At 35.4% G+C, this 26,777-nt stretch overlaps 5 protein-coding genes across 16 annotated transcripts in view; 3 read left to right on the top strand and 2 right to left on the bottom strand.

Annotated features, from left to right (window-relative positions):
* Positions 1 to 223: 223 nt before the first annotated feature.
* On the bottom strand, positions 224 to 1,449 carry LOC143353200 (prenylated Rab acceptor protein 1-like). Its single transcript, XM_076786346.1, has 4 exons — positions 1,315 to 1,449; positions 801 to 1,034; positions 527 to 726; positions 224 to 455 (listed from the first exon to the last, which is right to left on the bottom strand). Exons 1-4 carry the CDS (start codon positions 1,383 to 1,385, stop codon positions 349 to 351), a joined length of 612 nt encoding a protein of 203 aa, XP_076642461.1. The 5' UTR covers positions 1,386 to 1,449; the 3' UTR covers positions 224 to 348.
* Positions 1,071 to 10,460, top strand: LOC143353198 (wee1-like protein kinase). Of its 5 annotated transcripts, none has more exons than XM_076786338.1 (6): positions 1,071 to 1,267; positions 2,207 to 2,566; positions 2,645 to 2,968; positions 4,209 to 4,527; positions 4,792 to 5,674; positions 7,622 to 10,460. In XM_076786338.1, exons 3-6 carry the CDS (start codon positions 2,713 to 2,715, stop codon positions 7,937 to 7,939), a joined length of 1,776 nt encoding a protein of 591 aa, XP_076642453.1. In that variant the 5' UTR covers positions 1,071 to 1,267; positions 2,207 to 2,566; positions 2,645 to 2,712; the 3' UTR covers positions 7,940 to 10,460. The 5 variants fall into 5 exon arrangements, with proteins under 5 accessions (XP_076642453.1, XP_076642449.1, XP_076642452.1 ...); XM_076786334.1 differs by lacking the exon at positions 1,071 to 1,267 and adding an exon at positions 1,599 to 1,725; XM_076786337.1 differs by lacking the exon at positions 1,071 to 1,267 and adding an exon at positions 1,599 to 1,725 and having other exon boundaries at positions 2,633 to 2,968.
* A 139-nt stretch (positions 10,461 to 10,599) lies between these two features.
* Positions 10,600 to 14,803, top strand: LOC143353199 (sodium/bile acid cotransporter 7). Of its 5 annotated transcripts, none has more exons than XM_076786341.1 (7): positions 10,600 to 10,846; positions 11,299 to 11,448; positions 11,578 to 11,735; positions 11,800 to 12,026; positions 12,112 to 12,255; positions 12,342 to 12,591; positions 13,496 to 14,803. In XM_076786341.1, exons 3-7 carry the CDS (start codon positions 11,600 to 11,602, stop codon positions 13,738 to 13,740), a joined length of 1,002 nt encoding a protein of 333 aa, XP_076642456.1. In that variant the 5' UTR covers positions 10,600 to 10,846; positions 11,299 to 11,448; positions 11,578 to 11,599; the 3' UTR covers positions 13,741 to 14,803. The 5 variants fall into 5 exon arrangements, with proteins under 5 accessions (XP_076642456.1, XP_076642458.1, XP_076642459.1 ...); XM_076786343.1 differs by lacking the exon at positions 11,299 to 11,448 and having other exon boundaries at positions 10,600 to 11,144; positions 13,496 to 13,747; positions 13,928 to 14,803; XM_076786344.1 differs by lacking the exon at positions 11,299 to 11,448 and having other exon boundaries at positions 10,600 to 11,144; positions 13,496 to 13,747; positions 13,801 to 14,803.
* Positions 14,804 to 15,079: 276 nt separating this feature from the next.
* Positions 15,080 to 20,616, bottom strand: Swm (Zinc finger protein swm). 3 transcript variants are annotated; one of them, XM_076786330.1, is made up of 10 exons: positions 20,404 to 20,616; positions 19,351 to 19,469; positions 18,972 to 19,269; positions 18,527 to 18,700; positions 17,959 to 18,317; positions 17,636 to 17,884; positions 16,948 to 17,463; positions 16,043 to 16,830; positions 15,655 to 15,909; positions 15,080 to 15,404 (listed from the first exon to the last, which is right to left on the bottom strand). In XM_076786330.1, the coding sequence occupies exons 1-10, from the start codon at positions 20,460 to 20,462 to the stop codon at positions 15,327 to 15,329; spliced, it is 2,895 nt and encodes a 964-aa protein (XP_076642445.1). In that variant the 5' UTR covers positions 20,463 to 20,616; the 3' UTR covers positions 15,080 to 15,326. The 3 variants fall into 3 exon arrangements, with proteins under 3 accessions (XP_076642445.1, XP_076642447.1, XP_076642446.1); XM_076786332.1 differs by having other exon boundaries at positions 18,527 to 18,685; XM_076786331.1 differs by having other exon boundaries at positions 18,527 to 18,688; positions 20,404 to 20,615.
* A 1,322-nt stretch (positions 20,617 to 21,938) lies between these two features.
* The window catches only part of Eif5b (eukaryotic translation initiation factor 5B), a 39,363-nt gene continuing 34,524 nt past the window's right edge, over positions 21,939 to 26,777 (top strand). For both annotated transcript variants that reach the window (XM_076786328.1, XM_076786329.1), the window contains exons 1-11: positions 21,939 to 22,078; positions 22,873 to 23,207; positions 23,288 to 23,522; positions 23,640 to 23,972; positions 24,047 to 24,247; positions 24,337 to 24,767; positions 24,846 to 25,063; positions 25,144 to 25,346; positions 25,438 to 25,703; positions 25,863 to 25,944; positions 26,063 to 26,244. In XM_076786328.1, the coding sequence (XP_076642443.1) occupies positions 22,045 to 22,078; positions 22,873 to 23,207; positions 23,288 to 23,522; positions 23,640 to 23,972; positions 24,047 to 24,247; positions 24,337 to 24,767; positions 24,846 to 25,063; positions 25,144 to 25,346; positions 25,438 to 25,703; positions 25,863 to 25,944; positions 26,063 to 26,244 (2,520 nt within the window). In that variant the 5' untranslated portion in view covers positions 21,939 to 22,044. The remainder of the gene's footprint in view (positions 22,079 to 22,872; positions 23,208 to 23,287; positions 23,523 to 23,639; positions 23,973 to 24,046; positions 24,248 to 24,336; positions 24,768 to 24,845; positions 25,064 to 25,143; positions 25,347 to 25,437; positions 25,704 to 25,862; positions 25,945 to 26,062; positions 26,245 to 26,777) is intronic.

Here is a 26,777-nt window from a genome sequence, read left to right as displayed (position 1 = left end):
TTTATAATAGGAATACTTTTACAATTCTTCATTGAATACTTATAAACGCAAATACTTTATTCAATATAAAAAATTGGTAGTACAAAATTATTCTTTGGTTTTATTATATAGTTTTTTTTCAGTTTCAACATATATAAGTAAATAATACTATTCTAATAATGTAAACAATGAAAATACATTAATGATAACACGAATTATAGTTTATAATTATACGAATAATGTATGAATTTGTATAATCATAATATATTTTGCATTTCCTATACATTATTTAAATGTTAAATTACCATTCCTTTTTAATTCAATTGGAATTAATGCATCTCCTATTATGTACAATAATTATAATACAAATCATACTTCTTGCATAACTAAGGAATTGAGCTCATCTTCTCCTGGGCACAAGACTGAGTCAATGTTATAAAAAGCAGCATGTAAAGTTATCAAGAACCAGGATACACCTAAAACATATTTTATAAGTGTATTATGAATGTCCAACGAGGATTTCTACTTGAATTGATGTTTCATTTACCAAGGACCCAAAAAAGTGCTGCACCAGCTCCAACCAGATAGAATATTGGCAATGAGCATATTCCAACTAAACTATATACCTGAGCCAATGTCAGTTTATGATTTAATACTATAAGTTCTTGTTTAGCATGGCGCTGTGAAACTTTGTAACATGTTCCAAGAGATGCTACAACAGCGAGCAGCAAAAGCGGTGACGTTATCCTAAGATTTAAACAATGTTATTCTCACAATTACAAAATTCTATAATGAAGTAGAAAAATAAAACCATATCTTACAAGCAATATATAACTAATCCAATGAACACGAATAAATAATTACTCTGGAAGTATTCAATATTTCTCACAACTCTTTTGCTTAATCTTGGTAAACTCGGTGGAGGCCTAAAGTTGCTTGTATTCAGAAATAAAGACCATGGTCTGACATTGGCTTTCCGATGTTCGATCCATTCATGAGCTTGTGGATATCCGATATTGCTCAGCGGTAGCTGTGGTATTTGTAGGAATTCGAGCCTGGACATTAAAATGCATCACTTTTCAAAATGTCATCAATATGTTTACTAAATATAATCCTAGTATCGATCGTGTATTTGATACATAGAATTTCATTTATAGGGAATCCATATTGTTCTTCAAGGACATGATTTATAGACAAACAGTTGATACGTAAAAATTTTGCTTTCGAATTTGGGTTGACGTGCCACATCGTTGAAGCAGTGACAAGGAGATGATTCATTTTTTTATAGGTTAGTAAACATCTGAAAGTTCATAAAATCAGTATTCGTTTTATTACCCGCTGCCAGATTTTTGTTTCTGTTGGGGCATTTGCATGTCACCCGCGATCTCGATTTCTACGTCTGCCATTTTTCCTTTTACTATTAAAATTTTACAAAATTGATCACCGCGTGACAAGGAGGCGACTATCTTCTGTTTTGCTTGTATCTGTTTTTTTTACGTGTAGCCTCGCATCCCCACCACGAGGCGTCTGTAGCTTCGTTTTAGAAGAAACTCGTCGTAGGCAGTAAAATTCCCATCATATCGCACATCGAACCACTATGTTATCCCCACCATCAAGAGCTGCTACACTAACACATTTACACGTTTACATGTACAAACGCTACAGGTTGCAGCTGCTCGATAAAAATTCTTTCACTGCCTCCTTCGTAAAACTTCTTTCACGAAAAAGGCTCTTTGTCCGGTTAAGGTAAAAGACGCAATAGATTTTTCCTGGTTCACGTGCTCACTCGGATGCTTTCATTTGGACAACCGTAAAGAAGAAAACTTTTTCTTGCCTCTTTTCGGGTCTGTTACAGCATATGCGTATTGCATGTTATTTTTTCTATATAATAGACGCTTCTTTTACATTGAACATATCACTGTGTCTTCCGTCAGGAAATCAGAATGCGTAATTCCCTTGTTTAGATTTCCTGAATTTTACTATCTTCCAAAAATATAATGGAGTATAGAAATTCAACTTGGTACTTGAATTCGTCATACAAAGTATTTGTATTAATTTAAACTAATTGTACGAATAAGGCTTTGGATGATACGTCTACTTTAAGAATGTTCATGAATTCATAAACTTTCATGTTCATGTGACTTTACAATAAGTTTTCGGTCAACTGTATTTTTTAGTTTAATCAGTGAAAGTGAATATATATAACACATGGTTTTACATATTACAGGAATATAAATGTTTTAAATGGTGAATGAGGTCATTGCTGTACGGGCAGGATTTGTTTACATAGATTCTTCGTCAGAATATCATCATCGCTTATTTTGAAGCGTCCTTCGATCTCAGGTCGAAACTTTCAAAGAAGCAAACCGTGACAACAAAGTTTTTAGAATTTCTCTGCGAATGGCCCTCACCCCTCGGAAAGCATGTGCAGATGACGCTACTATGTACAACCATTGTGAGTAATTGGAGCCAATAGGAGAGCATGTTATATCGAATTCAATAGTCTCTTACTTCAAACACGGCTTGCGATTGGTCACCATAATTTCCCAAGTAACATCGGGCCACCCGCCATAACGAACGTAGCGTGGTACGAGCGATTATTTGAATGAACGTGCATCGAAGTAATCGTAATTGACAAGATATTTTTGATTAGGACTGATTTTAGTTTAGCGTACGGACTACACGCGAGAAAGTTGCATCTACGGGATAACTTGATGGTGACATTTTGAAGACATGGAAGTCGCGCAGAAGTTCCATTTCGAAGCGTGCGACATTCGGGACGAAGAGCTGAATATCAGCTGTCGTACGAACAGCTCTGGTTGTGATGTTGATGATATTTTAGATTCTTCGGCTGAAGATCTTGGATGTTCACCACTTCATCCAAGGAAATTATCGTTTAGCAATACTATGGATTGCAGTGATAGTGAAAGTATCAACAATCAATCTGTGCTAACCAACAACAACAAGACCCCAGTCAGCAACGTGACAGGTTATTAGCATTTTTCAAATTTTTTACCCTTCCAATCTGTTTTTGCAAGTTATTTCAATTGAAATTTAGTCTTAGAAGTACTATTTAGTATTGGTACTGCTTTGTTTCCAAGTAATTTTTTGCTAGTACCTATAACTTAGGTCTAAAGATTTTAGCATTTAAAAACATTTTGTGGCGCATGTTATTGCTACTGTTAAGAATCAGTTTGTTTTCTATAATTCTTTATAGTTTTTGTTAACTTTAATAATATTTTATGTGATGTTTGAAGTTGTTAATATAGAATTGGAGATTTGTTTGTTTTGGTAATGGTCGAACGTGATATACATCCTACTTTGTGTACTTTACGTTTGGATTTTTTACTTTCAAGTTGTCGATTGATATAAGTGAATGTATCTATTTTTGAAATAGCAATAGTTAAGCATGGTGTGGCAAAATTGATATTATTATTAGACAATTATTTTACATCATGCATAGGTGGGTATCTACTCAAAAGATTTGAGAAGTAGTCAGTAAACATGATTAGACTGTGTACTGATGTTATCTCAGATTTTCAAATTTTCTTTTTTTATTCAATAATTAAACATTTATAATTTTGACAAGGTAGGTGCAGAAACATAATATTCATATACTTCAAAGCTTGCATGTATATATCATTTTATATTAGTTAATAAGATTTATGCTTATATTACGTTAGTATTCTATTTTATTCTATCTTATTAATTTACTTATCAATAATTAATTCTTTATCAATTACATTTTTTACATATCAATAATTAATTCTTTATCAATTACATTTTTTACATATCAACAATTTACTTTTATCAATTACATTTTTCACATGTCAATACTTAATTCTTCATCAATTATATTTTCCACATATTGTAAAAGATTTTATAGTATTCTTATTCCTAAGTATATTAATCCAATTAAATTTCAAAATAAGTTTTAAAAATAATTGTCTCTTATTTTACTGTCAATTTTTACTTTATTAATTTCTGAAAATGTTGTAGTTAGTTTCCCCTGAACTATTAAATTTGTGGTGTAAATAAATATTTTGGCTTTCGAAAACGTCCATGCTACGGATTTGGATGAAATTTTGGAAATAGGTTCTTTTTTGCCAAAAATCCTTCTTGAAAGTATCATTTTAGTCGAAAAAGAACCCATGTACAGCCAAAATTTTACACCAATTTAGCGTAATAATTTGGAACGTGCTATGTGATTAATATATTTTTTATTATAGGTACATCAAGAATTAGGATTCCCGCACGTGAGAATGCTAATTCACAAAAGATATCAATGGCATGTAGTCCACCTTATAAGCGTGTTAGAGCCTTGCGTTTATTTGATTCTCCAGCTACTCCTAAAACCTTAATGGAGAAGAGCGCAATGCATACTCCATTTCCTTCCAAGTGTACTAGATTATTTTCCTTAGACAAACCAAGGCCTTGTAGCTATCAAACCAAAACTGACAAACCCGCAGCCAATGTAAATCCTTTTACACCAAATGGAATGCTGTTAACAGCAAGGAAGCGTACTAGATCCAAACGTAGCCTTAATGGGTTAGTAACAAATATAAAAATACAATTAATTGGTGGTTCCTTTAACCCTTTCCTTACCAGATACGCGTCCGCAAATAAGCTCTCTCTGTATCGGGAGCTTCATCTATAGTTCATTATGCGGATTTCGACTATAGTCGCCGCAGGTATCCACCCCTCGTTATGTGGATGCTGACTAACGTCGGCGTTGGTATTGAAAGGGTTAATTGCATCAGTGTATGTATTGATCAAGTTTTCTTTACTTTAACAATTTATAATTTTTTTCAGCTCTCCGGATATTGAAGTCACGAAGTTTGATCTCGCCGATTCTGACGACTCGGATAACGAGATAGAGCAAGCAACGAAACGTGTAGCGTTACAAGATTCTAATATTCCTAGATACCATCAGGAGTTCCACGAACTTGGTTTGATCGGTACTGGGGAGTTCGGGTCAGTTTACAAATGTATTAACCGTCTAGATGGCTGCACATATGCCATTAAGAAAAGTATTAAGCCTGTTGCTGGGAGTATTAATGAGAAAAATGCTTTAAACGAAGTTTACGCACATGCTGTACTCGGAAAACACCAGCATGTTGTACGGTATTACTCAGCATGGGCGGAGGATAATCATATGATTATTCAAAATGAGTATTGCAATGGTGGTAGTCTAGCGGATGCCGTTGCTAACTTACAGAAAGAGAACAAACATTTCACTGAAGCAGAAATGCGACAACTTTTATTACATGTTGTTGAAGGTTTAAGATACATTCATAGCATGCAGTTAGTGCACATGGACATTAAACCTGGAAACATATTCATCTCAAAAGAGAAAAGGCTACTAGCAGTTAATTACGATTCAGCGGACGATGGATTTGACGAAGAAGAAACCGTCGAAGAAGAAATTACATACAAAATAGGAGATTTAGGTCACGTTACATCTGTTAATAACCCCCAAGTTGAAGAAGGAGACTGTAGATATTTACCGACAGAAATATTACAAGATGATGTTAGTCATTTATCGAAAGCTGATATATTCGCTCTAGGACTAACTGTTTATGAAGCAGGCGGTGGCGGTCCGTTGCCTAAAAATGGGCCGGAATGGCACAATATTAGGAATGGAAACTTAAAAGAATTACCGCATTATAGTCGTGACCTTAACGAATTACTTAAGGTAAGTAGAAGCATTTAATAATTTAACCTAGTGATGGGATTTGAGGCCCTTCAAACCTGATTCGAAATTCAAAACTCTTGAAATTCCTGCAAATCTTGGAAGTCTTGATCGTATTGATAGTCTTGAAAGTTTTGAAAATCTTGAATGCCTTGAAGCACATGCTATAGGAACACCGACACGCGAGACGCTACAATCAACACACCACGGCGACACGCACTATCTAACACTAAAAGCCGTTACTTGTCGAACGGTTACTGTCGACCAGTCGCCGGCGTCCATAAGGTACCAGAAAACATACTAACTCGTACGCACTTGGTCGCAGCAACAAACGAAAACGTGAGCGACGCCCAGTGGGCCAAACGGCAATTCTAGCGACGAATAATACAAATTCATCAAATGAATGGGAGTAAACTACGTATATCTTTCGCTACGTATATCTCTCTAACATTTTTTGCCCCATTGTATAATCTAAACTAACAAATTCATGTTTGTACGTAATTTTTAAAAAATGTATTTATTTATAATGCTCACAATGATAGTTGTGGGATTTTAAATAATATAATTTTAAAAATTCCACAATTACAAATGTGTGTCACTTTTTTCACACATACTCATATCCTGATAACTAACATAATATTTGTATTTATATATGTTATTTATATTACAAGTTATAAGAACAGTAATCTCAACGTTGGTATATACCAATTTCTGAAGTTAGATTGACAAACTCATACAGTGACATGGAAACTTAAAAGTGAAATGTATTAATTGCTTACCGATTTTCGCAGATGACTACACACAAAAACTATTGAAGATACTCTAAAGAAATCGTAGACAAAAATTAGAGCAGATCCGTTCAAATCTGAGAACTGTGAGATTTTTCTATTTCAATAATATAACCAGAATCAATGTAATAGTCTAATGAAAGTTATGTTATTACTACTAAAAACTGACGGAAGGAATTTTAAAACCAAATAGAGCAATGTATTTCCTTAACTTTCAATAATATATTCACAAAACCATTCACAATATCGCAAAGTAAAAAGGTATTCAACGAAACGCACAGCAGAACGCACGAAAAGATACTGATGGAAAAATTTTCCGCTTCCACAAGTTCACGATGCATACGGAAAATCCCAAATGTCTATCCATTGTTTTATGATAGGTAGGTAGTCACCGACTACCTGGGACGCAGATAAAGCGTAAATGTTCCGATTTTAAGGACATTTAAGTTTTGCATTATTCGTCGCTAGAATTGCCTTTTGACCCATTGTCCGACACACGGGAGGCTCATTGGCCGTGGCGACAGTTGAATTGCATTAAACTTAATTGTCGGTTCCGCACAATAAAAAATCTTCGGAATTTATTTATTATTTTTCATTCGTTATTCGATTTCGGAATTAAGCGGCACTGCTGCATTGCCACACCGATTTGTATCGATGAGCTATCGATACCATAAGGCCATTGGTGTTGGACTTTCAAGACTCAAGACTTATTGCGAGTTTCAAGAGTTTTAAACTTCGAATCATATTCAAAGCGGTTTTGTACTAAGGTAAGTATACGATACAAATCCGGAGCGATGCGAAGCGTCTATCACTAGTTTAATCCCATCACTAGTTTAACCCTAGGGCAGCGGAGAATTTTGTGCACGGTAGCAACAGAACTGGACATATATTGCCCAAGCTAACTACTATTAAGGACAAGGCATACCGATAGCTCAGACAACGACCGCACACATGTTCAGTTACATCGGTGCATGCTAGCCACACGCAAACACAAGGAATTGCATGCTGCTGAACTCACGCACACTGCTACAGTTTTCTTATATGGAAAAATATTGCCGTGTTCCGCTGGCCGAGGGTTAAAAGAGATTTACATGTTTTATCTAAGTGCCGCATCAACATATCACGAAAAAATTATTATTATTTTGTTATTCTTTAAATTTAGTTAATGATTCATCCGAATCCTGAAATGAGACCTTCAGCAGGATGCCTGATTCAACACAGAGTACTATGTCCATTTGGAAATAAAACAAAAGCTCAACTTCGACACGAGTTGAACGCGGAAAAGCTGAAAAATGAAATTTTATCAAAACAGCTCCAAGAAGCGGCGAAATGTTTAAAAACTATAGCTCCAAATGTGGCCGCCATTAATAATTCACTGAACGCTGGCGGAGGCTACAAGTTGAGACCGACGCCAACAAGGGCATCGACACGGGTCGTTGGTAAAAAGGTTAATCGAAGTAATAGCACTACAAATTTTTGAATATTATGTGTTATATTTTTGCTGGACTAAACGAGGGAAACGGGGAGGGGGGAGGGGGAGTAAAGGTGCTTAAGGAATATATGATTTTTTTAAGTGCCTTGATATTGTGATATGAATTAACTTTAGTATGTACGTGAAAATATTGATCGATATTTGATAATATGGAAACGAAATATACAGAGTGAAATTGCGTAATAGTCATGGGTAAATTTTCTTGCCACGATGAAGGTATTGCATCTACTGCTAATAATTTATGGATGGGTAATACAGTAATTTAATACTATTACTTGGTAACAGTAAGTATATTGTGTTCGATATTTTTTATGTCAGACAAGAAGTAGGTATTAAAACGTGTAAAAAATCTATTTTTTACACAAAGCAAGACTAATTTTACCTGCATAGTTCACTATGTGCCTTCAATGTTCTTGTTACAATTTTTACTTCCTTACTTTGCACGATTTCTATATATGCATTCATTTTACAGTAGTTCTTTTTTGTCGTCTGGTCAGCAGTATTATGAAATGAGAAATGTTAAAAAAAGAAAGTGTAGACACTTTTCGTATCAGTTATTAGTTAATGTATTGACATATCATTGTGTGATATTTGTTCTTTTCATTCTTGTTTGAAAATTACTGTAGTGAATAATTGGAAATACTAACTAGTAGACTGCAACAAATTATTTGCTACAAGTACATTGTATTTTTATATATAGATATTTACATATAGTAATAGTTCAGTGTTGTATATCTGTCTAATTAGTAATTCGTTAATTCTCTGGTATGTCTGTATTATCCATCTTTCGTTATTATTAAGTTCTTGTCAAAATGTTTAGTTCATTAGCTTCTTTCTTTTTGTTTATAATCAGGTCCTCCATGGCTAGATAAAAAACCGATCTTTTAAATGTATCAATCAGCTTTTATACATTTTTGCAGCATGAATTGTATAAGTTTCAAAATCGCACAAGTTTGAATACAACAATTTAAAATTGATATTATACACTGCCTGCTTCTACGATATAAATTTTTAATCACATAGACAAATACTCGCTTCTTTATTTACTAATATTGATAGTCAACATCTCTGAACTTCATCTGAGCATACTTCCTAGCCCTGAGAATACAATTTCACTCTGTGTGTGCTTCATAACAAAAACTAACTACACTTAAAATCTTAACTGACTAAAGAGTGACCCTTTAAACGTAAAATGTTTTAAGTTTAAATTATTTTTATAATATTTTTTTATAGTCCTATATTGTCTTTGGCATGCTTTGGAATTCGTATTATACAATTTTCTCTCGTGTTTTTAATATATATATATATTAAATAAGTACTGATGTATAGTAATACGCGTTTCTAGTGTAGATGGTACTACTACAATTAGCTGTTCTTTATTTTATTTACTAACATAAAATTCTAAAAAAAAATGGATTGTATCATATAATCGCATTTTTTTTTAATATCCTTGTTCCTTAGTGTGCCATTAGGTAAATGTCTCACATGTAAAATCACTTGCTTTATAGCTAATAAAAAGGAATCAAAGTCTTCGTACCTTAATTTAACATTCTCGTGTCACTGAACATGCTAATATGTGATCATTTTATATTTGCATTACTGAAGCATTTTGATATTTATATTTAAAAAAACAAAGGAGAAAAGAATATAGCACGTGTAATGCATCGCATTACTGTTTACAAAGTGAACAATTAAAAAGAAGATTTGAACAGCATACTTTTAGTATCGTAATATTTTGTTGTAGTTTGTGTTACAAACTACATGTTTATTTGTCATGCGAATTTGTCGTTTCTCGAATTAGTTCCATTGAAAATTTTCCTGTAACATTATCAAAATGTTAGAGGTAATGCGATCATGATGTTAATTCCCTGAGTCTCGTAATTTATGTGTAACCTCGTTTACAAACCAATGTTATTGTATTTAGTGATATACCGCGCTATGTATAAAAGTTAAAGAAGTTTTTTTAAGAAACGAGTCTTTTTGTTAAGCTTCTATTTGTGTGTCTGTGTGTGTGTGTGTGTGTATGCCAGAAAGGGTGGACCCCGACTTATGGCAGTAAAATATGTGGTAATGTACCACATTTACATACACTGTGAACTGTTGTTTCATTAATCTTATTATTATTATTAATATTATTATTACATTATTAATATTATTATAATAAATGATAATTAACACCCACCTTTTAAAATTCTTCATTTCCAGTATTCTTAGGAGAATAGTACGTTAACTTGAGCAATAAATTCATTCATCTTTTAGTGTTAATAACAGTATGATTTAAAAATGTTACACATGTGAGTTGGTATTAATGTGATAAAAAGAGAGTGAATCGTTCAAGAGTACTATATTTGAATTTTAGAATCTAAGTATATTGTTTATGTTTAGTGATATTTATTTATAAATTAAGTATAAAATAATATCGGCTTACTATTTATTCATACTAAAGTATGTATTAGAATAAGCACTTTTATTAAGTATGATACTTAAATTATTAAAATTTTGTATTTAATACTTTGTTTTACTTTAAAAATCGTAAAAAAATAGCTAAGTAGTATTATATACAGTTCTTTTGAATCTTCTGAGAAGAGAAATGTTGATTTTAATCACGCATGCGTGATAAAACGAAAATTGATAGTACAATAGTGCTTCCTTGTATACCCATCTGATGTGATGCAGTGACAACCTACGCATTGCTTGTACCTAAACAGTCAAATAAAATACGGCAACAAACAGAAAATTAACTGTTGTGCATAATTTTGTGTATTTTCGAAAAATATTAATGAGTAGTAAAACATATGAACATTTTACATTTATTTCTCGTAACAATTAAAATAACATTTCTCTTGTGTTTCGTAAACTTTTTGTATTTAAACATCTGTCAGTGCAAAACAACGTGTAAATACATGTAACATTTATATTTTATCAATTATAAATAAACTTCAACTGGCACAAAGCACTTTTATTTTTACCGTTTCTTTTGCAATTTCATAGAATTACGAGAGAAATGCGACATGAATCTCGATTTCGTTTGTGAATAGATCACAATTATATTTCAACACATGCTGTTCTTTCACGTTTTCGTGCATTATAAGTTTTATAAATAATGCTTTTACTTAAGTGCATCTATTTTGTAATTTGTACTAAATTCTCTACTAGGACTATTAAATAAAGTATTTTCGGTAATATTGTAGTGGTAAATATTTTATTAACGATTTATTTGTAAGAGAATGATTTTAGATACTATATATACTATAATAGTTATCATAAGAGTTACATAGATATATCCAAGATATATCTTATTATAATAAGATATGTCTGCTTCATTTAATCATACATACGATTTTAAGCATGTTATAATAGGATTATGTAGAAACATAGTATGTCATCCAAGCCTGCACCGAGACTGCATGAAATATTCTTAAAGAAGATCGAGAAAAAAAATGCTGCGTTTGGCTGAACTTGTTCATAGGCCTAACAATATAATTTTTATGCAAATGGTTCGAATCTTTTTTATCCATATTAACATTATTCATTATAGAAATCATATTTCATTTCTATACCTACCTTGTTAGTTAAATATTAATAGCATTATGATGATGATACTAAATGTTCTTTATATATTGCAGGTATGTCCTAAATTAAGCAATAATGTATTTAAAACTTCCACAAGAAGGCCAACAAAAAAAAAGGCAAAATGAACTTTTATATCGATATGGGTATTTTTTATCCATGCTTTTATGTATGATACTTGCGTCTATTAGACCACACTTGGGTAAAACAAATGGTACTTGCAATCAAATACCTGTATTTCTATATATAATACAGCTTTGTAATGATGTGTATTACAGGTGTTTTTAACGGGAATATCATAATTCGATATTTTGCTGTGCCTTTAACATACCTAGAAGCAGGGTTGATATGTGATCCCAAATCACTGTACTTAACATTAAGCAATGCTCCTCTTTTAATATTTACCATGATCTTCATATACGTTTTAATGCCCTTTTTGATGAGATTGGGAGTGTGCATGTTAACTTACGCAAATGTCAATGTTTGGCTATTAAAGGGAATGGAAGTAAAGAAACAAAAATATTGTCTTAGCGATGTTACATTGAATGTAATTCCAAACACATAGATTGTGATGAGTTTTTATATTTTAGGTACTTTACTGTATGCCGCCTCCATTTAATACAAGCCTTGTTTTATGCCGATTAGCACAAGCAGACTTATCAACAAGCATTGTAATAACTTTAGTTTCTCATTTTGGTGGATTATTTATCTCTCCTGTACTATTGTACTTTGTGGTAAACTATATTAGACATTTTATAATCAAATTGAAAATTTCAGTTAGCACTGATTAATTTAATGAAAAATGTTATTTCTGTTACAGTTAGGAGCTTCTACGCCTCCTCTCGTTGGTGTAAATATTAAAGAAACTATTTATAGTACAATTGTACCATTAGCTATTGGTATTGCAATCCAAGTATATATTTTGAAATATGATTTCTGTTTCAAACTTAAATCGCCATGGTTTTCTCAAGGATTGTTATTGGCTACAGCATACCATTGGTTCTGTGATGCTGTTTCAGTGGATGCATCATCTCTACAAGCCATTGATGTGTTATTATGCATATTAATCGGTAAGTTTGTTATTGTTACCTTTCCTAACATGTCTATCTATGTAAACAGACAATTATTCAATGTAAAATGTTGTGAACAGTGCTGTACAATTCTGTCACATGTTTTTATTCGGTTAACATTTGATGAAATATTCTTCAAAGGGTATTTCAATCTAGAGTGACATTTTAGGTTGATTTTAGAGCTTTTCTCCTATAAAACTAAAAAATTTTTATTCTTGGATATTTTTATACTATTTTATTTAGATGTCAACAATGTCCACAAATTTTTCAACAAAGGGAAAGTTAAAATTATTAATCACTCGTTAACAATCAAGTATATACGTCAACAAAGATATCCATATATCTAATATAACAAATGAATTTAATTTCTTGTTTAGTACAAATATAGTTACAATATGCACCACAATGAAAATAGTACAAAAGTAAAAGAATTGAAACATTTCAAAAAGTGAATATAGTTTTTTTATAATTTTGTGCACATTATAAAATTGGAACAACAATTGTTTTGACTTAATTGTGGTACCAACTATAGTGGCAGGTGTACCAAAAGTGTTTGCATCAAGTTTGAAATCGATCGGATAACGGTTAGGTATATAGATCTCGAGATATCATGGTAGCCAATTTCGAAAACAGAAGTTTGAAAGCAACGCGTTTAAAGTTTTCAGTACTGTACTCGCAGAGTACGCTATTTAAATTTAAAATCACTGTAAATACATAAATTTTAGGAATTTACGATTACAATTCTAGAAGTACAAAATTTTGAATTCTGTAATGAAGAAATTGCAAAAAAGAGTACTCCTTTGAGTGTATGTGTCTAAGTCTAAGCACCTAACAGTAGTGTACTATGTACATACATGCATGTATCCCTCAGTCTATTATAGGATCGGTATTTTTTATGTTCAAGCTTGCGTGAGTCAACTACTTGTTAGCTGCTTGTGTTGGATATTGTGCTCTCGATGGTTACCTCGGGACATCTTGCTAGCTGCACTTTTTACGAGTACTCACAAGTCGGTTGGACTTGGCAGCTGGGTCTTACGTGGTGCTTACCATGGTTCGGCACATGGTCCAGCAGTAAACTTACCATTGGCTATCCTACCAAATGCACAATTATTATTAGGTAGTTTGTTAGCTAGTTGGTTGTCCCCATAATATGTAGGTATGTATGTTATGTGGGTAATATAAAAATAACCTCATGTTAATTTCTTGTAGTTATTTTCTGTTATAACAAAATGCACATCTTTGTATTCAGTTTCCAAGGTTTCAAATAATTTTTTAGTTGGTGTGTAATTACGTTACTACTAGAATGAATATTAAAAACTAATGTTATTTTTTATAGCAATTTCAAATTGAGGACACTTTAAAGTGTCTCACCATTTGTTAGTAGACCATGGAAACAACAGACAGAAAATTGCTTAGTATTGACCAAAAATTTACAGGAATTGTATTAAATATTTTCTGTTTAATATAACAAATAAATCTTTTGAACTTCATTCAAAATACAGTTTTACAGCATCCGATATTTTAAAAAACGGTATCCTCGTAACTTTATTTATTACACAGCACAGTTGTTTTAGAAGCTAGTACCCAAATTTGAAATTGAAGGAGGCAAGACAAGAATTTTTACTAAAACAAATTAAAATTTTAGTCTTTGAAAAGTGGAACACTTAAGAGCATATTGGGTAGGTTTTTATTCCAAATTATTTTCAAAATGTATCAAATAAGTTTATTCATATGTATAACGAAATGCCGAAGGCATTAAAACATAGTCTGTGATTTTGTTTCGTCTACGATTCACGTAAAATGTATTCGTGCCGCGGTTATTGCAAAATTTAATACTTACCTTGGATACTAATCTTAAGAGTTTTCATATAACAATTATATGTATATTATTTTGCTCAGTGTATATTAAAACAACTAGCGTAAAATTATGCACGAATAAGCTTTGTTTTTTTTCAATTCTAATCAACTTAGTGTTCATTGACATTTGATAAAAAGAAATAATGACAATTATACATTACACTGTACATCATTACAGGAACAATCTTTAAATAGTACATCAATTGAAAGTAGAAAAAAAGAGAAAGAAAACAAAAAAAATTACACTACTTCGAAGCGTTGTACGCTATTATCTTATGTAGTAATTATTATAATAAATTGTATTTGTATCTTACAAGTTATAAATATAGTTTCCTCACTTTCGATTGTAAAATTTCTGAAAATTATAAGTATTCTACTTATCTCTAAAAGTCTGGCTACTGTTTATCATAGATTTATATCTTTGAAAGAAATAACAAGAGACAATTTGTCATAGCTCTACTATGAAAGAAAGAGGACTTTGAATTCAGAATAAGATGTTTCCCATACAAAACATAGCGATTTTATTCTACAAATAATGGGATAAATTTGGTTAATTTTTTGTTTTGTTGTTGTTGGAAACTTGCATATCAGTTTTTCTATTTTGTGACGCGCAATTCGGCACGGTATATACTTTCTTTTTTTTATACCGCTATAATGCGCACACGCATATATTTAATAATATTAACAAATAGTGTAACACTCATGATAACGTGTATGAGCTTGTAACCTGACTCTTTCGTGAAAATCATGGCATTTAACGAATCAAACGATGGTGCAGCAGTGGCGCAGGCGCTGAGCATCATGTATTGATTTTCCCATATCATCACACAGTCATTGTAGCTGGTATCAAGTTTTTGTCACGAATAACGCTGACGCTGCTATCGCCGCCAACTACGCGATTCGCCATCTTCATCCTCCTCTTCCTCGTTTTCCTCGAGAAGTAATGTTTCGTTACCCTATCACAAGTGAACATTTATTATTTATAAGCATCGTTAGTGTTACCTAGAACGATTAAGGACAAGCGAAGAACTTGAGATTTGAATCTTATAAATGCACAAATTATTATAATACACAACTGCATTCTAGATACCTTTGTTTCAACTAATTATTTCAGAAATGCTATCGAACTATAAAGTAAAAAGAGAATATTGTATCAGGTGATATGCCGACAGTGTTTCTCTGTCTGACAAACTTTTCAAAACTTACTTCTAAATCAATTTCTTCGTCAGTAGTAGGTGGCGCTTGTTCAGAACGCGAAGAAAGTTGTACAGATGAGTTTGTATTGCTACCACCGCCGCCACGATGCAAGTGCTGTCCAGAGACCCAAGTAATAGAAAGTAATCTATCCTGAAATGTGCGTCCCTTTACTAAAGCTACCTCGGCTTCTTTTCTTGACTTGAAATTGATCACAATTGAAGGCGTTGCATCGTCTACTATTTGATTCACTATTTCTCCAAATTGCTGAAACAAACGCAAATGATGTAATAATTAATTACTAATAACATCTGGTGTGCACGAGCATAATTTGAAATGATTCTACATATTAAAAAGTATTCGTTCTCCAAGCGTGTAATAAACGTAAATAAATTCTTACTTGAAAATGCGTTAAAACTTCAGCCTTTTCTTCGGTTTCGTAACCAGAGACTAGAAGACTTGTCGGTCTATGATCTACTGAAACGTGAGTAAAACTCCCTCTTCCACGACCCCTATATGATAACGCGTGGGCACCTCGTATAACTCTACTTGATCGTGTACCTCTACCAACGGTTGGACCTGCATTCAAACCCAACGCAGCAGCTTGAGCTCGCAGCTCGTTTAGTCTTTTTTGCAACTCTCCGGCATCTTGCCCTTCTTGTTGTGCAGTCATTAAGTCTAATTCGGCATCCAAAATTTCTTTCTGAGTTTGTTCTCTAGATTTGACTTGTGTCTTATTCCCACCAATCTGACCGTTAGCCGCTAGATCTTTGCGTAAATTGTCAATCGATTGTTGCATGTTTTTTATCGTTGCCATAATTGCATCCTTTTGTTCTGGATTCTTTTCCGCTTTATCAATCAAAGCTCGTATCTCTATCAAATGCTTGTCTAACAATTCCTGTTTCCTTTTACGTAAATCGGCGGTTAATTTTAACGCCTCTTTACGCTTCTCTTCCTGTTTCTTTTTTAAGGTTTCCTTAGCGGCTAAAATTTCTTGTGTTTTCTTTATTGCGAGAACCTTTTCTTCCCTAGTGGGAGCGGTGGTAGTTTTTGGTGATGTCGGGACCAAACTTTGCGTGACTTGCTGCTCTTCGGTTGAACGACGAGTGGGAATATATTCATTCTCTTCGGTTTTCGCTGGTGTAGTTACAGCAGCGCCCAATCGTTCTTTTACAGAAGGACGGCATCCTAAATAAAAAGAAGTGTTAGATGAAATAATGATGCAGGCATAATGACTTCTTTAGAAGAAAAGCATGAAGTATGTGGATCTAACGTTATATGCTTGGTTGTCTTGTGTTATCTTACCTGGCGGTACATTCTCAATGGCTCCACCAGCTGTGTTATTGTTAACATTGTTATGCCAAAACACTTTGATAAATCTATTATTCAAAACAGCCTCGGTACTCCTGTACGCAGCTTTTGCTTCAGCAGGCAGTTGGAAGGTAACCAACGCTCCCTCAGGATCTCCGCCGAAGTTAACTTGGATATTTACAATTTTACCGAATTTCGAGAAATGATTATTCAATTGAGTTATATTGTTCAGAATACGGGGAACCTTCTTCAATTCTAGAGAACAGTTGGCTGGATTATGCACCACTCGTTGTTTTGGTCCAAGACGATTGAAATCGAATGCTTGTTTGCGCTTTAAAGGGTTCGTTTGAGTATGCGTGATTTCAGATGAGTTTGTATGTGGAATTACTGGCACGCTAATTAGTTCTCTTTGTCCCCTCCCATAAATACCAGGTCCAGGTTGGGGATGCCTACCCCATGGCATTCGAGGCTCCATGCTTGGTGCATCTGGATTATATTCAGCAAATGCATCTGTAAAAAGTTTTAGAAATTAACCATCATATGCAACACTATGTAATATAGGGAGAGTAATAATTATTCAGAAAGAAATCGTAGCGTATTGTCGTCGTAACACCAATGTCGTCTCGTCCCGACCAAACATTTTTAAGTTCTCACACCCCACTGTTTTTTAAGGAACTCTTACCCATATTGGAGTGATGTTGATTCCTTAAATGAGGTGGAGGTAAACTAGCAAGAGGGAGGTGTTGCGGTGGAGCATTTCCATTAGGTCCTTGAGGTGGTTCTGGTACTGCTGTTACAGGTACAGTTCCTGGTGCTTGCGCACTATGTGGACCAAAAGTCAAAACACGACTTAAAGCTACATCTTCTAATACAACTGGATCTGTACCATGGTCATAAGGACACAGATCGCCTCTCATGCAGTATCCTTTTTCTGCAAATATAAGTCAAAGAGTTTATAGCAATGTATCTTTTCCGCTACTCTCTATAGAATAATTAAATACAAACCATCAAAATCTCTGCACCGCCTCTTTGTCTGGAATCCTGGTTGGCTATTTGGTACGTTAGAAGCGACCGCGACGACGCTTTGAATTGACTGACTAGTAGTAGATAATCGCATGTCTACGTCTCCATGATTGCTATCCTGCGTCGGAGTACCTCCACCAGGACTCCCCTCGATCCTGTCCGTTCTGTCTACATCCATCCTGTCGGAACGATCTATCTTTTTGCGATCTAACGATCTTGATCGAGATCGAGATCGAAGAGGTGTTGGGGACCTATTCCTAAATCGCGCTCTATGATCACGATTATCAGGACCGTCTCGTATTCTCGGTCGTATAGGTGACGTGCTACGACTTCTACTCCGTCTGTATCAAGCAGTAGGCATTGTAAGTGACGATAGTTAATTACATTCAGTAGATCACTATTTAATAGAGGTGTGCAAGAACCCGAAAATGTCGGGTCGGGATGGATCGAGAATTTTATTCGGGATGGGATGGGTTCTCGAGAATCCGATTTGTCTCGACCCGATACTTTTCTGACACCTCTATTAATTAACTTAAAAGAATTTACAAACCTTCTGTCATGTCGTCTTGTATTTGGTGGTGATTCGTTCCTCCACGGTCTACTCCTATCGCGTTCTCTATCACGACGAATGTGTTCTCTACTTCGGGACCTACGCCTATCTCTCTCCCACGAACGTGAACGTGATCTTGTCCTGGATCTCATTCGACCACTTCTGGAGTACAAACTTTACGTTAAGGATTTGTTGTGAGCTTTTCTGTTACTGTCACATTTTGGAAAATGATTTTTTTTTAATGAAATTACAGACAAACACAATAGACTTGCTTTTCCATAATCGTCTCTTTTATATAGTAAGCTTTTTTTTTATAAATGGAGTTATATGGAAAAGAAAGTCAATACTATTACTTCCTGTTGTCTGTAATTTGACAAAGAAAAAATAATATTCCTTGAAACCATGTAATAACATCATTTAATATGTCTTTGTTAATGAAACTTACCGACTTCGAGAACGTTTTTCCTTCTCTTTGTCAACTTTTTCAGAATCTGACTTCCTAGTTTCACGTTTGCCTATTGGCATAGGCGCAGATCCATTTATTTGGATAGGAGCAGGAGGATTTGTATTGATCGACGTAACAGGAATTGTACTTTCAGTTATTTTTTCAATTGCTAATGCAGGTGGTGGTGGATTTATACCGGGTGGTGTCCCACCGCCATCTGGGTCATTTTTTGCAGGTGGAAGTATATACTCTTGAGTTTCCAATGTTTTGAATAGTAGCTCTACAAAGTTTTTGGTTTCTGCGAAGATAGTATAATGTAAATCGGTAAGTTTAGCCAACACAGATACAACTATTTTGTGCTTCGTAGATGCATATATACCTTGCTGCAAAAAAACATCAAGTTGTTCAACCATTCCACCTCGCAATTCTTCCAATGTTTTATCTTTCTTAACGAGAGCATATACATATTTTGCTAATGCAGCAGGATCGGCATCACAACTGTGGACATAAGTAAATAATATTAAAGCCTTTAATATTGAAACATGATAGTTTTTTTAGAACACATATTTGCAATATATTACTTTACTACTTATTCAGCATATACTAACAGGTAACATTTATGTAACACATAGATCATTAATGAGTAATAGAATGTAACCATTATTGACATTCAATTAATTCTGGCATAAAATAATAATACTTCTTATAAAGTTTTTAAGTTACCTGATAACTTAAATGAATAAGTCACAAATTAAGCATTACAGTTATTTGTATAATTGTAATTCATAATAAGCCAATAATGAAATTATTAGTAGCTATATAAAAAATATGGTTAGTGAGGTATACGTGATTAGTTGTAACTTATTTATTATTCTGATTAAATGTTCATTGAACAAACCATTAATAATTAAAGTATTTGTAGGAGCAGGTCTTGTATCATATAAACCAATACGATTGATATGCATGTATTTAAGAGGAAAGAAAACACATTAATTAACTATTACTGTCAACGAATTATTATGTTATAAGTTATTGAGTTATTTATGTGGGGAAGTTACGAAATGAAGGAAATTTAGCTTTCGTAGTATTTGTGGAAATAAATTTAAAATCGATGGTTCGTGTAGAAACGCAGCAAAATAGAATATGCTGCTTAGAAATACACGAAATAAGTTTGGATACAAAATACACGAGAAATATATTGTGGACGGGCATATTGTTGTTCGCATAGTTGTTAGCGATGAGCATGGTGTAAATCTGGTGTGGTATCGTTGTTCGCTGAGATCTATCAATGATCATTTCGAAACAGACGAGTTTACCACACGTAAATATAAATCTGCATGGGGTATAAAGCATAGCACATGTACGGCCATTTACAACATCAAATGCATACACATACACCTAAAACTGTACTCGGGCAAGCTGGCCTACTTACAGCGGCTCCAAGACGGCGGTCAGCCACGCCTTGAATTGATCCGGATTCTCTATTATCATTTTCAGTGAATTCGCGACAAAAAACTCATGGAACTGTTCAAAGACACACGTTAATTACACAATATCTGGGCGGGAATAAGTACTCTCCTAAGTAAAGACAGTCGCCATTCTGAAATCTCACTCCTATACACACAACGTTCACATAGATAGAACCTAAAGTTTCTAGAAAATATTACAGGAGTCGCTGGCAGCTGTTAGGTAGGTTAGGTACGCTTGTTGGTTTATCAGCATTAATACAGAGAACTCTTACAGAGGCGAAACTCCGATGTTTTTCGAGAATTACTTTCAAATGCGCATGCCTCATAGGTTCATACACCATGAACATAGCTTCAAAATTACATGATTTTGTCAAAGAGTAGGAATACCATAGGGATACAGACGTACGACGACCAATATCGTCAATTTCCGGTGCGCCATACTTAGTATATAACTGTTAGTTTCATTTTAGATTAAGTAGTTGGTAAGCTTAGTTTATAAGAGACGCGCTCGAAAAGAAAAGAATATCGAGGAAAAGGCAATCTGAATTCGGCTTCGGATTTGTATCGGGACTTTTCAAAAGTTCCTCTTCTTGAAATTTATATTTTTGGTTTAAAATTGGTATTTCTTCGATCGGAAGTCCCTCAGGGGCCCACTCACGGATGGGGCCGTGAGTGAGTACGGGTATTGGCCGGAGCTACTCGAAGCGCCCATAGCAGAGAGGATATGAGAGTGCTCATGCCCAGGGTTTTAGTGTCCCCACTTTTCTTCATCATCTTTTTAGCCTGAAACAGAACCTGCATCAACTTTTTAGCCTGGACCATAACCTGCATCATCTTTTTAGCCTGTATTAGAACCTGCATCATCTTTTAGGCTGGATCAGAGCCTACATAGCAGAGCGTCTTTTAACATAGAAGTAGCACCCACTCTGGCATTACTAGGAATCCGCTGCTAATGATGCAGGTAAGATGATGCAGATTCTGGTCGAGGCTAAATATTAGACTAGGGGGCAGCACTATACCAGGGACACTAAAATCCCGGGCGTGAGCACTCTCATTTCTCTCTGATTATATTTCATAACCACTACAATATTTACGTATAATACTCTATATATATAAAAAAAAAGAAAAAATATACGTGAAATTTAACATTGTGTTCTCCAATAATATATAATTTGATAAGTAGATTACAAAAAAAAGAAAAACGATTTGAATTAAACATTTACAATGAAGTTTGAATTTGAATCGGAGATAACAACGATATATCGATGTTTTCATTATCCATATTTGAAGATCGATATGTATACAAAGTCATTGATGCTTGTCCAATGAATTTTGATATTGTTGGTTAGTCTAGAATAAAAAACATTTTTCAAGTTTTATCTTTTATCAGTTTTATCTGATTTTAGCAATATTTGTCGAGTACAGCGATTACAACTGTACGAATACTAACCCCCAAATTTCGCTACCGATAATTATCGATAGTACAACTAAATCATCGATAGTTTTCGATAGAAAAGAACTATCGATAACCATCGATAGTACCATCGATAGTTCTCCACCACTAAGCTGAACGTACAAAAGGAAATTCTCGAAAGCGGATCAAGATGCAGGAAGCTCAGCCGAAGAGAGGCAAGAAAGGTGAGGAGACAGCGGTACTTTTCATTCGCAAGATCGCGGCATAAAAAGAAATCAGTGTCATTTTACATTTGCGTGTTGCGCCTTTGTTATTTTTAAAACACATTTAACGCCTTCTTTTTACAAGAGAAATGTCGTCTGCTTTAACATAACCTATAAACTTAACCGCTATTCCGATGCATACGGAGAACATAAAAACGTATTTTTAGTTTGTCCATTGCATTCAAAGTGCGACTAATGAAGGTTCAGATTGTTTACCCTCTTCCACAATCTTGAACGTTATTCTATTCCTCTTTGCTTCGTAGAAATGACTGTAATTGAACGTTGGTTTTCGAATGCATCTTTTACGTGCCCGAAGTAGATATCTACGAGATTTTCTTCTTTGCCGGTTATATACGTATTGCTGACAATGCAGTCGATGAATTATACCATCTAAATATTTGGTAATCCCCAATGCTGTTACATTGTCAAGACCAGTGAAAAGTGAAAGTTGCTCAGTTGTGAACCAGATAGTGAAAGTACCATGAGCGGCAGGGTGTGATTTCATAACTTGAATAAAATTTAATGTCACATTGGAACTCAACTCCGTTTAAATAATTGAACGAATCTATGGTCAAATTTCTGCTTGCACCTGATTGCAACATTGTTATTACATAACATAATGAAATTTATTAAATAAGAAATAAATTGTTTCTCATTTTTTGAATAAATATGCTTTTGTTTAATCTGTGTATTATATTTTTATTTTGGTATAATAACTTTTTATTACTAGAATTTTTGCTTTTTTTTTCTCTTAGCCAGAAGAAAGCGCAATGATAGCGACGAGGATATCGACAAAGTATTGGCCGAATTGGAACTGGAGTATTCTGGACAAAAGAAAGAGGAACCAAGCGATCCAGTTGAGCAGCATAGCGATGATGATGATGAGGATAAAAAGAAGAAGGAAAAGAAAGGTAAGAAAAAGGAAAAGGCTGAAGTTATTGATATTAAAGAAGAGCTGAAGGCTTCGGATGGACTGAATGAGAACGATGTGGACGAAGACATTGAAATCAGTACTGTAAAAACTGCTGCACAAAAGAAGAAAGAGAAGAAAGAGAGGGAGAAACAAAAGAAATTGGCTCTAAAGAAAGCGGTATGTAATTATTATACTTATTCCTCTTTCGTATATGGGAAAGACAGTAAAATTTATTTCGTATTATTTAATTGCAACAGGAAATAGTGAAGAAGACGGAACAAAATGAAGAGAACGATACAGAACCTCCGACAAATGAAACCAAGAAAGAAACTAAAAAGGAGACAAAAAAAGAAGCAAAGAAGGAACAGAAGAAGGAGCCACAGGTGACGGTACCCGAAACTACCGATATGGATGCCGTTCCAGCCGAAGACGAGGATGGGAAGAAGAAGAAGAAGAAAGGAGCAAAAGAGGAGATCAAAGAGAAGGACAAAGGTAGCGTATATTTCGGTAAAATTTCTCTGATGCTGTGAACATGCTACGAGCTATGGATTCGTTAGGACACGACATTAGTTTGTGTCCACATTTAGTATAGTTAAATGTGTACAATAGGAAAGGGTCCTGGAAAGAAGACTATCGCTGCGATGCAGGAGGCATTAAAGAAATTAAAGGAGGACGAAGAGCGGATGAAACGAGAAGAGGAGGAAAGGCTGAAGCAAGAAGAGATACGGGAACAGCAACGTCAGGAGCTGTTACGTCTCGAACAGGAGCGTAAGGAAAAGAAGAAACTTAAGGAGAAGCAGAGGAAAGAGAGACTGAAAGCGGAGGGAAAGCTTCTAACGACAAAACAGAAACAGGACAGAGCAAGAGCGCAAGCTATGATCGCTGCACTCAAGGCTCAAGGTTTGGATTTGCCGGAAGTGGGAGAAAAGAAACCCAGGGCAGGTAATGGAAAATAATCTACATAATATAGAATATAATCGAGTACGAGAATTGTCTATAATAATATATCGATTCAGGAACCCGTATAAGGCCGAATAAATTGAAACAACAAACGAGTGTCGACGAAAAGGATGACGATAAAATGGACGACAGCATGACGGACACAGATAAGGTTCAAGTAGAAATTGTAGATCAACAGATGAAAGACTCTGAAGAGAAGGCTGAGGATGTTAAGGATTCGTGGGATGCTGAGAGCAGCGAAGAAGAACAGGAAGAAGGTATATCGCTGTTACGATTGTATTTGTAACATATTTTTGTTATACGTAGAATATTCCCTTTTTTTATTAAGATACCTGTTGCTTACTAGATAAATCGGATGATGTACCGAAAACCCCGGGCAAGGAATCAGCCACGAAGACGAAACAAACCGATGAAATCGGTAAAGACTCGTCAGAAAGCGAGTCGGAGAGCGAAAGTGGCAGCGAATCGGAATCCGAGGAGAGCGAAGACGACAGTGAATTGGAAGATAAAGTATCGGACGCGATGAGAAAGAAGGAACGAGCCAAAGTACGGATACAATGTCGGAGGATAGAAGCGGAGAAAAAAAAGTCGCTGGATAATCTTAGGGCTGCCGTAGTCTGCGTATTGGGTCACGTCGACACAGGTAAAACCAAGATCTTGGACAAGCTTAGGAGAACGAACGTACAAGATGGCGAAGCAGGAGGTATCACACAGCAAATCGGTGCAACGAACGTACCCATCGATGCCATTCAAGAATCAACGAGACACGTTAAAGGAGTAAGTTTTGCCGTCGTATTTGCTTTGATATACTCTGTCCAATGTCCGACGAGACAACATTGCGATTTCTTCTTTCAGTTTGCCGATAAAATATTCAAAATCCCCGGACTCTTGATCATAGACACACCTGGCCACGAATCGTTTAGTAATTTAAGGAACAGAGGATCTTCTCTTTGTGATATAGCGATATTAGTAGTAGACATTATGCACGGACTAGAGCCACAAACTATTGAAAGTATAGATCTTCTGAAATCGAAGAAATGCCCTTTTATCGTCGCTTTAAATAAGATAGATAGGTAAGGTATCGGAAGTCTATGTCATAGCTCGAAACGTTTATTGCACGGATAACAAAACGATACTAATCGAATGTTCGTAGATTATACGATTGGCAAACTATGAACCGGAAGGATATACAAGATATTGTAAAAAGTCAAGCTACTAACACGCAGCGTGAATTTGAGAAACGTTCGAAGGACGTGATTGTGCAATTTGCCGAGCAGGGCCTGAACGCCGCGTTGTTCTACGAGAATCCCGATCCTAGAAGTTACGTCTCCCTCGTTCCCACTAGCGCCATCACAGGTAAATTAATACGCTACGCGTATTTAATTGTCAGCGATAGATAACGTAAGTACGACATATGCAGAAATACATCCTTTTTCTTCTCGTTCAGGCGAGGGCATGGGTAACCTGTTGTCATTGATCGTGGACGCCTGTCAAGGCCCCCTAGCTAAGAGACTTATGTACAGCGACGAGCTACAAGCTACAGTTTTGGAAGTAAAAGCGCTGCCGGGTTTGGGTACTACGATAGACTGTATTCTAGTCAATGGAATGTTGAGGGAAGGCGAGACGATGATAGTCGCCGGCACCGATGGTCCTATAGTCACCCAAATACGTTCGCTTCTTATGCCGCAGCCGTTGAAGGAATTAAGAGTCAAGGTAAACGCACGGAGGCGATACAATGCGAATCAACTCTATTTCTTACACTTTTGATCATATTGCATATTACATTTGATCAAATCACCCGTCCACCTCCTCTCCTTTTTGGAGAGGAGCGGTTCAGAAAATCCTGTATAATACTTGCATTGTCATTTCTAGAGCGCTTACATCGAGCATCGGGAAGTTCAAGCAGCACAGGGAGTGAAGATTGCTGCGAAGGATTTGGAAAAGGCTATCGCAGGTAAAATTTCTTCTTGCCGGTCGCATGTATACTATTTGATTTGAATCGTATTTTCCCCATGACACGATTTCCTCTCGCAGGAGTGAGCTAATCTTACGGTTCTCTATTTTTCGAACAGGTTTGAATCTGCAAGTGGCCCAGAAGCCCGACGAGGTGGAGATCTTGAAGGAGGAGATAGCGAAAGAGTTGAGCAGTGCTCTTGGGAATATTCGGCTCGCGGAACGCGGCGTCTACGTGCAGGCGTCGACTTTAGGCGCGCTCGAAGCGTTATTAGACTTCCTGAAGAGCAGCAAAATACCAGTGAGTTTCTCGTTCCTTTCATTCTTATTCGATTACATTCGCAGAGCCTAGCATACGAAATCACAGATTTCTCAGAATTCAAAGTTAACGCGGATGGAAAAGTAGCAATCGGAAGTACTTTACGGGCTCGGCTGCTGTTCGATTAGTCGTGCGAGTGACTATGTACACGGTGTCGCGATGTTTGCGAGTTTCACCGAAAGTCTCCGATGCTTTTCGAAATCTGTTTCGGCAATTGGAAAAGGAGCAATGCATAGTTGTCGATGTTGGTAGGATAGGTCCCCGATATGGCGCTGAATAGGCCGTTGTCGGCGGTTCTATTATCGACCTTTCGCGCGATCTTTGCGTTCAATGATGGAACGCCATAGAGCGTCCAGAGCGAAGCGTAACCGCGGGAGCGAATAGTGCGACCAGCAGAAAGATAGACAGCGAAGGAGGCAGACAGCGAAAGAAAGAGAGAGAGAGAGAGAGAGAGAGAGAGAGAGAGAGAGAGATATGCAGACTGCGAGACCGCGCAGAGGAGAAGAGGACGAGCT

This window comes from Halictus rubicundus, chromosome 4, assembly GCF_050948215.1.
Source record: "Halictus rubicundus isolate RS-2024b chromosome 4, iyHalRubi1_principal, whole genome shotgun sequence".
NCBI classification, from domain to species: domain Eukaryota; kingdom Metazoa; phylum Arthropoda; class Insecta; order Hymenoptera; family Halictidae; genus Halictus; species Halictus rubicundus.
Note: the sequence above shows the minus strand (reverse complement) of the source record. Positions and strands in the feature narration are given on the sequence as shown.